The 13,164-nt window shown below is 26.3% G+C and overlaps 1 protein-coding gene across 1 annotated transcript; it reads left to right on the top strand.

Annotated features, from left to right (window-relative positions):
- The first annotated feature begins 9,216 nt into the window (after positions 1-9,216).
- Positions 9,217-12,540, top strand: LOC112747213 (uncharacterized). Its single transcript, XM_025795184.3, has 3 exons — positions 9,217-9,323; positions 9,453-9,531; positions 11,366-12,540. Exons 1-3 carry the CDS (start codon positions 9,318-9,320, stop codon positions 11,920-11,922), a joined length of 642 nt encoding a protein of 213 aa, XP_025650969.2. The 5' UTR covers positions 9,217-9,317; the 3' UTR covers positions 11,923-12,540.
- The last annotated feature ends 624 nt before the right edge of the window (positions 12,541-13,164 follow it).

Genomic DNA, 13,164 nt, shown 5'->3' with positions numbered 1-13,164 from the left:
TCGATGATATTCTTATAGTTGGGCTCTTATTTTATTTGAGGCTGATCTAAGTTATGATGATGTAAGTAAACTAAAGTATGCGAAGCAGTACTTTATGTAAATTTTATTTTATTTTTTCCCCTTTTAAGTTTTATTTTGCTGAATGAATACTGTATGCGTATGTATATGGCAGCTGCTTAATCAATCTTTGGATGTAAATTAAATCCCATGAAACTAATTAAAGAAAGAACTCATATATATAGTAGTAAAACTTCTTCTGTATTTATTTATTTAGTTATTTATTTTTGTTTTCCATGAAACTTCTTCTGTTTGGCTATTGTGTTGGGTTTGAAATGCAAGAGCGAACAATGAATATCCCTAGTTTTAAATAAGAAAAAAGTATAGAACCAAAATAATTCAGTCATGACTAGTTAAAATTTTTTTAATTTGACTTTATTTATATAATTTTTTTTATATTTTGATTTTTTATCATTCAACTTATCACATTATATTTCCTTAACTATTAAGATGTAACATATTATATATTAATAAGTACTTTTATAATTTGATTTTCATATATACTATTACATTAAAAACTAATCATAATAATATACTTTGAATGTCATTAATATTAATTGATTTTTCTTTGTAACTACTAATTTATTTTTTTCTTATTGTTTCATTGAACTTACGTAGTAATATTGTAGAGGTTGAAGTAATATAAATTTTAATTGTCATTAATTTTAATTAATTTTTTTTGTAATCACTAATTTATTGTCTCACTTACATAATATTTATTTCATATTTTTTAAAGTGGAACAATAATTTATTCTAATTTTTTAACAAATATTTTCAAAAAAGAATTATCATAATTGAATTTAAAAAATATCAAATACTTAAATTAATTTATTCAATTGACAAATTTACTCATAACATCTCCATAAGTTTATATACATAATATTCATAATTTCATATCAATAACATCCATAATTTCTTATTCATAATATTCATAATTTTATACATTTAATATCCATAATTAATAAATTTTTATAATTAATATTACTAAATTTTAAACTATATGTCTTATTATATTTTTAAATTATTATCTCATATGTGTACTAATAGATTATAATTTTAATTATTTTGATATTTTTATTTAATATTCATATGTAGGCTTATCTGTTGATTTTAATATAATGAGTTAATAATTATTTTTAAAAATTTATTTCTTAATCTTTGTTTATATTTCAGTTTCTATTTTTTATTTTCTAATATCTTATATATAAAATATGAGTTGTATAGTAGAAGTTATTAAAATTTTTTAATTTAATATCTATAATTTTATATTATAACATCTATAATTTTAAACATAATATCTATAATTAATGAATTAGTGTTATATTTTATTATTTATTATTTTACTTTATAGGTTAAAAACTAATAATTTTGGATATTCTTAATAAATAGAGACTAATAAAATATAAGATTTCATTTTTTATAAACTGTATTGAGGTGATTATTTGAGTTTTTTTTAGGATTAAAAATATCAAAATTTAAAATTTTTATTTGATAAAAAATTATAAAAATTATGAATGTAATAATAATAAAAGAGTATTTTTTGAGATTTAATTCACCTTAATTTAGAAGAAAAAGTATAGATAAACATCTTCTAACCAACCTACTTTAAATAATTGCAATTAATAATAATTAATTTTGTATTTTAAAAAATTAAAATATAATAATACATATGGTTGGTTCAAATAATAATAATAATAATATATTTATTGTTATTGTAATAATTTTTATTTATTTAATTTTAAATATTTTATCATTAACATTGAAATATATAATAAAAATTTAAATTAAATATTTTTGTAAAAAGTTAAAATATTTTATATTATGTAAAAAAATTTAAAATTACAAAATTTATTACAATTATTAATATTATATTATTAATTTAACCAATCAAATAATTATCAATAACTATTATATATAAATTATAATGATTATTATTGAAGGGTATTTTGGTTGGACTAAAGTATCTGTTATTTTAGTATTAAGAAAAAGAAAAATATATATATTTTATAAATAGAAGGAAACGAATATGATTTATGTTAAGGTAGTAAATTATATATAAGGTCCAAAAGTAATTTTGCCACATAGCCTTGTTTTGGTAGCAAATTTTTTTTTTTTTAATGAACAAGCTCAACATAACAAGGTGGAGCAACAACAAGTCAAATAAGAAAATTGTAAGAGCAACACGTCTAAGAACAACTCAAAGTAAAGGAACCTTTAGTCATCTTCGGCATTGCCATCAACAACCAAAAGGTTCACTACCACTCCACTCGTCAGATAGCATAAAGGACCTGTTGATAATTTCCACCACACCTGAGTCTTGGTTATTGAAAATTCTGTTATTCGTTTCTAGCCAAATTGACCATATCACTGGAAAAAACCCAATCTACCACCGCTTCCTCTCTTTCTTATTTAGTGCAGCCTTCGTCCAACTCTCCAAATGTTGCTGTAGGTTACCTGGCAGAGTCCAGAGCCTCCCAAAAGCGAATAGCCAAGCACACCATACCTGCCAAGTGATCTCACAACGAAGAAACAGATGACAAACAGACTCAATAAACTTACAACATAAGACACAAATATTATCTTGTACATCAATAACACCTAATCTGCAAAGCCTTTCCTTAGTATTCACCCTCTCAACCAAGACAAACTAGCCAAATAATTCGACCCTTGGTGAGTTGATGGTAAAGATTTCATGGCAAATTTGAGGCACGCTAATTTAATTTTGCTACTAACATAGATCCGTGGTAAAGATTTCATGGCAAACTCCTGTATTTCTCATATGTTTCTTTAAAAACACAAGTAAACTAATAAATTTTTTGAGAAAGTTTGAATTTAATAAAGACAAATAGCTTCAGAAACTGAATTTGAGTAAATAGACCAAGTCAAAAGCAGATTATTACATCATGATACCATATGCATAAAGTTCAAAGGTACAAAAATTCCTTAGCTTAGAATTACGTTCTAGTAAAACATGCGGTTTGACTTCAACATTTAAAAGTTAACATGCTCAATAAACTAAATCATTTTAAAAAGTAAGTACAATATAAAATTATCATAAGAAAAAAAATACGCAGATATATATAAGCAAAAATACTTGTTTTTTATACTCATTTAATGAATAAAATGGTAGTGAAAGAAGAGTAATTTTCAACAAATCTTTAATAATCTCTTACTATATATAAAATATCAAATCCTAGAAGAATAAAAGAAATTGTGTAAGAAAATCAAGTATTGCAAAAAAATTTAGCTTTTTTTAGGATACGTTTGGTTTATGTTTTTATTTTTTATTTTTATTTTTAGTATTTTTTGTTTTTTAAATTTTGTGAAGAAAAAAAAGTAAAAACAGGAAATAGAAACAAAAAAATAAGATTTTATTATTTTTACTGTTTTTACTTTTTTCTTCGTAAAATTCTAAAAATAGAAAATACTGAAAATAAAAATGCAAATTAAACGCATATTTTTTAATTTATTTCCTCCGTACCTCTTCTATTTTAAAAGATGTTTGATTTAAAAGTTATAATCTAAATAGTTTCTTTTCATAAAGTAGTCTAAATTATATTTTTATAATATAATTTTAAAAATAATTTACTCTTATTTTAAATATCTCTGAAATATATGTAAAAGATATAAAGGACTTTCAAAATTAGATTGATAAATTTTCTAATTGCTCGAGGAGTCACCTCAGATTTTAATAAGGACTAAAGAAAAAATATCTAAGATTTTTAAATTAATAAAAAATAAATTTAACATATCTAAAAAGGTTAAGTTAATACTTAAACTTTTTAGATTGGTAAAAAGTCAATCTAAGTCATTATTTAATTTTAAAAAAATTAAAAAGATAATATTTAAAGTTCATAAATTGGATTGTAATCCAATATAAATTAAAGATTAGTTTGAGAAAGTTTGAGTAAATAATATTTGCTATAAGCTTTTCTATTAATAAAAATCTCAAATTTTCTTGAAAATTGGGACTATGTATGTAGACTTTGAAATCGAATCAATATATATCGCTGGTGTCCTTTTAAATTTGTATCTCTTTATTCTAAGTATTCATTAATTACGGCAACAATTAATAAATAGATAAATTATGATTATTTTTTATTAAATTTTTTTATTATCAAACATTTCCTGTTTATTACTTATATTTGGTTCGAAAGCTTCCTTTTATAACCGTAGAAGTACGTTAACAAAAACTGGTATCTTAAAGTCTGTTTTTAAAGACTTTCAAATGTAAACACTAATATATTCCATGCATACAAATTCAAAAAGTTAAAAATCTTTTTTAAGTTCTTTATTTTAAATATTAAAAAAAAAAGTAAAAAACACGATTTAACTCCCTTAGCTTCTTGCTCATGCATTTTTGTCTAGTTTAGACATCTCGCGGGAACGAGAGGATCATTTGCTCTTATATTATCAACTTTAATGTTTCTTAGCATAGGTGTAAAGGGAATTAGATAGATTATTAGGGATAAGCGATTGTATCATCCGAGTTAGTTACAACTCATAAACGGTGTCCTCTCTCAATTGACACAACTTGTATTCACATTACATATCAATACAATAATGCATGTTCATTCATATCATCACTATGGTTCCCCACAAATTAAATCTCTGTTTTCTCAAAACCTTGATAACAGCTAAATATTAATAATTGAGATTGATATTTTGTGCTATATATGTTGACTAGCATTTATTTTTCATACTTACCAGTTACCACTAGCTAGATAATAAAGATATTATGGTGGACTTTGACCAACTACATTCTTATTAGTTGGTACACCTAGGTATCACTTAGGAAGCTTCCAAAAGTACAGATCCCTTCTAATTTGCCTATACTTGTGGCTTTCTTAATGTTGGGTGTCTTTGATTTTTCAGGAAATACTTAAACTGATCTGTCTCTAACAAATAAAAAATCCAAATCCAACTAATAATGTTTTGTTATACATTTGCTCTAAGATTGTCACAACATACTCGAGAGATGGTTGGAAATTTGACATGCTATTCAATCTGTAAGGTGTTTTTCTGCAAACGATTCCATCCCTATTTTTTTTTGCTTGTAAAATAAATATATCTGTGCTATATATATGTCCTAGATCTTTATTTTATAAGAGAATATGTAATTGTGAAGTTAAAATATAACTATATATATAGCTGTATCAACTATGAACAATTACGAAAATATAAGTGGTTGACATATCAATGAATCAACTATGAAGTAAACGATGGATGGGAACTTTGAATTATTAAAAGTCAAACTGTTATAATTAATTACTAAACACCTATGCTGCTGTCAGATTTTGAAAATCAACCCATAATATGTTACATGTATACTAATTGATTATTTGAGATTTTGAAATTCATTATTTTTTTTTATGTATCTCTCAACTCGACAGATCAAAGATTAATCCGTGACGGTGGATCAAAGTTTTATTTAGCGATTTGTCATTGGCCAATAAATTGCTGTATACATAAGACAGAATTTAAAACATTTATTTAAGCAGATTAGTGAGCCAACTACTAAAAATCAATCAAAGTTGGTTATAGAATGTTGATTATTAAAATCAAGTTGCATAGCTCTGATTAACCAATTAACCTCAATTTGTAACCATTCTAATATAGTTACATGCAGACTTCAAACTACTTTACTAGATAACACCTTACTCTTTGATTGTATCCTGCATCTTGTTTTATATTCGCACATGAAACATATTTAAGTATATTCTAACCAATTATTTAATGATAGAACCTATTAATATTTGAGATGAAAAAAAAACATTTTTTTTAAATTAGCTATTATTTTTATTCTTTTACAACTTTGCCCTTCATTGTTGTTTTCATTTGACCCTTTCTTGTTTTCCCATAAGTTTATTATTAATTAGTTCTATCAGAAAGTGATTTTGTAACGGATTCCAATAATTAAGTCAATTGTTGTCCAAAAAGTATAATGATTAGGAAAATAATCATATCTACCTCAGGATGAATATTCTACTTCTTATTTATAGTGCATGTGTGTCCAGAAAATTTTACTAGATTCATATCGAATTTGGCGGGATTTATAGCTGACATGATACGAGTTAGATGGCTACTGGTCCACTTGTATTTTCAGGAGGAAGTGTATGTATTTGGTACAGAAAAACTTTGGAGATAATATTTATAATTATGTTTTGAATGAAAATTTGATTTATAATTATGTTTATTAGATATTTATAATCACAAAGATTTTAATGTTTGTGAATATAAAAAATATAATTTTTTTATGTCTTTAGAAATTATAAATTATTAATATGGTTGTGAAATTATATATATATATTATTTAGTAGTTAATAGTAAAAAAAAAAAAAGAGGAACTTTGGCGGGTTTAGTCTGCCAGCCCTCCAACCTGCAGTTAGGCGGGGGCTGGATAGGATTCTAGGACCGTCTCACTAGGTGGGGCGGACTTCTCCGCTTACTACCCCTACTTAGATCCATCTGGAATGCTGGACTGTAGCGAATGGATATATGAAAAATGCTTATGCGACTTTAGTATAAGAGTAAAACTCCACTCAGTCTCCTAACTATTGCTCAAAATGACAATTTATTCTTCCGTGATTAAAAAATGATAATGCATCTCCTATAATTATTAATTTCGTCAGTTTTTTTGGACTATCTGTTAAATTTTTTGTCTAGAGTTAATAAATTTTGTTTACTTGTAATGTTAACTCATTAGATATCAAAAAATTATTTCAAGGGATAAGATATTTTCTGTCATATTAATAATATATTGTTATAAAATAGAACAAATAAACTTTTAAAAATTTTTTAATAAGACATTTACACTCCTAACTAATTATAAACATTGATACTGTTGGTACAAAAAAAATTTTTTTCGACAAGAGGACATTTTGACTGTTAATAATTTCAACTACAAAAGCAAAAACGGACAAGTTAAAGTCGAAGAAAGATGGTACAAAGAGCATCGAAATCAAAAGGTAGTTAGTGCATTTCCTTGAGTATCAAGACTTGCTACTCGATCTTCAAACTGAGTGGAGGACATGAGTGCGAAATTTGAGGAGCAAGTTGAAGGAACATGGGACTTGAAGACCAAGAAAGATGTGGGTGTCAAAACTTGGGGGTGAAGATTCTTCATGATCAAGGCAAGATCATTGCTGAAAAAAAGAAAGAAGTAAGATCATGGACAACATGCTCCATGTCAAGTCTATCTCCATGGTTTATAAATAGCAGAAACTCAAAAGAGTTATGAAACTTCTTAAAAAATACTAGATCATTATCATCACACATAAGCCTCCGCCAAAATTCCTAGTTCCAGCAACGTAACAAAAGACTATGAACACAAGTGCATGTGAGTATTGGAAATCTATTTTTATTTGTTTCTCTTTTATTTTTTTTTCATTTCTTTTCATTATTTACTTTACGCATTTTATTTTTACTTCTGTTCTTCAAGCATTTTGCTTTCTTTCAATTTCAAATTTAAAGCTTCATCTGTTTTACTGTAATTCTTTATTATTTGTCATAATTCAAGCATCTCATACATTTCAACACGAATGCTAAGTAATTTCTGGGTCGAGTCTACTCTTTTTTAGAAAAGTCGTACCTGCTCTCCGAATTGAGATCTTAATACATGCTTAATTCAACATCCTGTGGAGACACCCTATCAAGACTAGGTTACCAAAAATCAAGTGAAACATACACGTAAATCCATAATGAACAATAAAGTAGAACAAATAATTATAAATTTCAACAAGACATTGTACCTGCTAGTGCATTGGTAGCTAGCTTTGGTTGGAAACAGGCTCAATTCCTTGCTTTTCCTTCTCTTTTTTCTTCTCTGAAAAGTCTTGATATGAACACAGTAAAAACTACTTCATCAAATTTAATTTCCCCTTCAATTATTCTCTCAATCTCCAATGCAGATTCTATGTCTCCATCCTTGCAATATCTATCTATTAGTTTTGTGAATGTGATCTTGTGAGATTTTAAACATCTCTCGCTCATCATCCACAAGCTTTTTAACTTCTTTCCAATGGCAGATCCTACAAAGGCTATTGATCAATGTATTGTACGTGATTAAGTCTAATCTAATGCCCTAATTGATCATTGCCTGAAAATTCTTCAAGGCCAAATCTATTTTTTCATATTAGCATTGCTCATCAATCAAAGTGGTAAAGGTAACACTATCTGAGACCAACCATTTCTTGCACATTTCATCAAACAAAATTCTTGCGACTTAAGAAGAAGAAGCAAGGAACTGAGGCTACCACCAATTAAGACCTGCAACCAATGTATCAGCAAGAAAAATGACTTGTTAAAATTTAGGGTATTTATTTGTCCTATTTTATAGTTCATTATGGGTTTATGTGTTTATATTGGTTTAAGTGTCTCATTAAAAAATTTTTCAAAAATTTACTTATCTTACTTTATTGCAGCATATTATTGACATGACAGGAGATATTTTGTCTCTTAAAATGGTTAATTATTGACACATAATTACTTAATATTAGGTAAGATCCATTAATTTTAGATAAAAAATTTAACAAAAATACTAAAAAATGTGATGAAATTATTAGTTATAAATTACATTATTATTTTTCAATGAGAAACAAATAGTCATTTTGAGTAATAGTTAGAAATTAGAGTAGGATTTTACTCTTAAGTTAGCGAATTGTATTAATGCAAATAATTAATTTAATTTTACTTCTTAATATCATCCATTTACTTTTCATACCGATTTTTGAAGGTTTCAATCCTCTATGATTAATCAATAATTACATCATGATTGAGTCAATAGTCATAATTCTTGGATATCCATCTCTTGGAAACTAACAAATAATTATGATTGGTTTATATTCGTTTTTATTAATACACTAGTGGAGTATAAATCCGTTTACTATCTAAAGTATATATTATATGAAAAACTTGTACCATTTATAATATATATAGTATATCAAATTCAACTTGTCCGATCCACTTGAATTGGTCATTTGGTCCAAATTAAAAAGGAATTTCTTTTCTTTTCAGGAAAAAAAAAAATAATCTCTTATATTAACATTTTTCTCAGTACGACACATAGGGGCCAGTTCTCATGTAGCTTGTGGGTGTTTATTAGTGTGAGTCAAGTCAACAAGAAAGGTATATAACTAGAATTAAATTAATAAGCCACCCATATATACATATAGATACATATCTATATATAAACATGCATATACCCAGCACTTAACTCCAAAGCATAGGACAACTTTGTTGCATGTTTCCATTAAGCAAACATGAAGGTAAGTAATAATGTTGAGAACTATATATGTTTTGTGTATCTTGTTTTTTCATCTATTATATAGCCTTTAGACAAATTTCTCAATAAATAATAGATCTATAAATGAAACTGTATGTAACTTTGCATGCAGCAAAAAATAGTTATGAGGATGCAAATGGATTGTGAAAAATGCAGAAACAAGGCGCTGAAAACTGCTGCGGAGGTAAAAGGTGAATATCATGCCATCGATTCTCATATATATATATATATATACTACTTTATTATCTGTCTATTAATTTAGCATCTAGAAGGGAAATAATGTTAATTATGCATATCACTTTTATATATTATAAATTATCCTTAAAATAATATTCTTCCAGAATGAGTTTAATTTTTCTTTTTCCAAGCAACTATTATTAAGATGTTCCTATAAAAAAAAATATCCCCAAAAAGACACAAATTAATAATATAATTTTCTATATGAGTAGATAAGACTCATAAGAGTTGTGTATGTTATTTATCTAGAAAAATACACAAATTAAACCATGTTTTTGCCATATATATTAGGATATGTTGGATAAGTTGGGTCATATATAAATTCAAGATATTAACACAGATTCAATCAAATTAAAGAGTGTACCTAAATTCGTCATTGGAAACAGGGTTATCAATGGTAACAAACAAAGAGTTCATCAGGCAGCTATTAACGTGACAAGTTAGACAATAATATAATTATAAGTATACACCTAAATTGGTCTCAACAAATTTTAGATTAGACATTTTAATTCCAATAAATTTTTATTACTTTTAAAACTTTTGAGAATTATTTCAATCAGTCAGCTTGATCTTTTTATCACTACTTATACTAAAATATTTAATATGTGTATTGGGTAAATAAATTCTTAACAAATTTTATTATAAGGTAATTAAACCCCTAACAAATACTGTTACAAGCCAAATTAATCCAGCTAAAAAGAATCAATCAGTTTCAAAAACTTCTAAAATAATAAAAAAATTGTTAAAATGTTTACTCTAATAATAGGTAAATCAAGTATTACTTACCTTTATGCCGCCTTGCGCGCCACGCTAATAATTTTCAATAGATGAACAAAATTGATAACATGAATTAAGCATAATTATTGAATTTAACGTTTATGTCTATAGTATCATATCATATCATCATCGTCAACCCAATTTTGATAAAACAAAATCCAAATTTAATTTTAGCGCACATTGTAGAAGGTTAGACAAATTGTTATCTTCTATATGTATATGCACAAATCATCACTCACATGCAGTTGTTAATTGTTTTTATATGAAGTTGATAGTTGAAAGTTTTTAGATAATAATTTAATCAAATATGTTAAATCATCTAATAATTCTCAATTAATAAATTCATTCATAATATAAAAATAACTGTATGTGAGTTTTCACAAAATAAATTAGAGTAATTATTTAAATTAGTAAAAACGGATATTTTAATCCAAAAAAATTAAGGTGAATATTCTAATAAAGATTTTATAATTATCTTCGTATAAAGATATTTCATTTTGACTATTGGATGATAAATTTTAGAGCTTAATTTCATATGTTATAAAAATATTATCTTTGTTTAAAGTGTGGTAAAATAAATAAGTTATATTTTTTAAACCAAGATCATTATAAGAAGATGTTTTTGATATCTTCATTGGAGTAGTTGTCAAAAATTAATACACAAAAATATCTCTAAAGTTTTACTCCAATAAACAAGTCAGTCCTCCATTCATTTTTCGACAGAATAATTATTTAATGGAAAAGTATAGGTAGACAATGAAAATATTAAACAATGTGAACAATGGATATATCTGATGTTCATTTCACTAGGTGTGCGGATGGTTATTCTAATATTAAGATTTAGATATGTAATTTGGAGGTGTAGTGTGTTTTAATTTGATTGATAGTTGTTCATATTGTTCAAAAAAAATTATTAGTTATCTAACATAACCCTTATCTAATTTATTTTAAAGATTGAGTTGGATAATTACTCAATAAATTATTAAGATGTTTAATGTACAAATGAGACAGGTGTGACTTCGGTGGCATTAGAAGGGGACGACAATGACCGTGTGGTGGTGACGGGCAACAATGTGGACACGATTTGTCTCATCAACCAAATGAACAAGAAGTTCAAGTGTGTGGCGATTCTTAAAGTAGAAGAGGTGAAGAAGAAGGAGGAGAACAAATGTTGTGCCGTTTTGTGTCTCCCATCGTCTTCGCCGTCGTCGTGCACCAACTGTTCGGGTAATTGCAAATGTGTGCTTGTATGCTCATCAAAATGCGAGGGCAAATGTGACAAGTGCGAGAAATGCGAAAGCCCTAAATGCAAATGCAGGTGTGTGTTGGTATGTTCAAAGTGTCAAAGTGCAAAGTGTGATGGGAATAGGTGTCTTGTTATATGCTTCAAGTGCAAAAGTCCTACGTGTGATGGCCAACGTTGTAAGCCTCTTCCACAACCATGCTATGCTAATAATTGCCCTCCCTGGTGCACTTGTCCAAGGTGCTATGTACCGTACAATCCTCCACCTTACTACTACAATAGGGTTGTTTATGAATCAAACCCTGACAATTGCTCCATCATGTGATCGATCAATCATGATCAAACAATCTACAGATTCAATAATTAAGAGGAAGAGCCATACTTGCCAATTTGGGAGATGAAGAGAACGTTGATTATTAGTATGATATATATATATTTAAATGTTTTTTTTTTCTTACAATTGAATTTGGCAAAAACAAGTTTTTTAAAGTGAAAAAGTTGGTTTAGTAAAAAATTAGAGTCTTAATTACCTTTAAATCGAAGCAGGTCAAGCTTATATATAAATTTAATGGTGATTAAGTCTTTATTTTTTATTTTACTAATATTCTCATATTATATATTTTTTTTTTCTCCGTATTGGGTGTATATGATAGATTTGGCAACGAGTTACTGTAAATTTTCCGAAGTTCTTTTCCTTCTTGTTATAATAATGAAAACATGTTTACAACTTATTCCTAATTTGCTATGAAAATTTGGGAAGAGAAACTACTCCATCAGTTTCCTCTAAGTCTTGGTGATTCTAAAGTTTTAGAATATTGGTATAGCATTATTAGTTAACTCTTTTCTTCTACTATGTTTTATCTAATAGTAACATTAATTACGGTGTCGATATAATAGCTAGTATCTTTTTTCTTTTTTAAATAAAGATAATTTTATCTGTTTATATAATTCTGATTAAGATATTTTTTGTTTGTTTTACAAAATAATTATAATGGATCATGTATTTTTTTTCTCCATTTTTAAATAAGTGTGGACTTAAGGTTTTCTTTGGATTAAGAAAATGATTTTGATCTCCGAGTATGCAGTACTTGATAAGTCAACAAGGCTGGAATTGATCTGTATGTTCACAATAAAGATTGGTATATGGAGTGCACGATCCCCCGGTGATGGTTGCATAATTGTGGCCATTAGGAATAGTTGACATGTACATTAGAAAATTAAAATTTTCTGGAGTTTAATTTCCAAGAAAAAAAAAGGAGGGAGAATTTCTCGTTACAAAGTTGCTAAAACCCACACTTTAGTTTCTCAAAGTTCAGGTATGTATGCCATGAGAGGAGCTAGATTAATTATTTAGGGAGGAGATGTTAATTGATTTACTAAAAATATTTTATATTGTTATTTTTAATAATAAATTTTAAATAAAAATTAATATATAATTTTAATTTTTTTTTTTTTATATATATATATATATATATATATATATATATACTATCCAATTAAATAAAAAATATACTATTAATTTTGTTTTTGTTGACATGCATATACAATATTTATATGTTATATAATT

Source organism: Arachis hypogaea, chromosome 15, assembly GCF_003086295.3.
Source record: "Arachis hypogaea cultivar Tifrunner chromosome 15, arahy.Tifrunner.gnm2.J5K5, whole genome shotgun sequence".
NCBI classification, from domain to species: Eukaryota; Viridiplantae; Streptophyta; class Magnoliopsida; order Fabales; family Fabaceae; genus Arachis; species Arachis hypogaea.
This window is presented reverse-complemented; position numbering and strand designations above follow the sequence as displayed.

Coding starts and splice junctions, on each gene's coding strand:
- LOC112747213 (XM_025795184.3), top strand. Junction 9,532..11,365: donor AACTGCTGCGGAGGTAAAAG/GTGAATATCATG, acceptor CAAATGAGACAG/GTGTGACTTCGGTGGCATTA.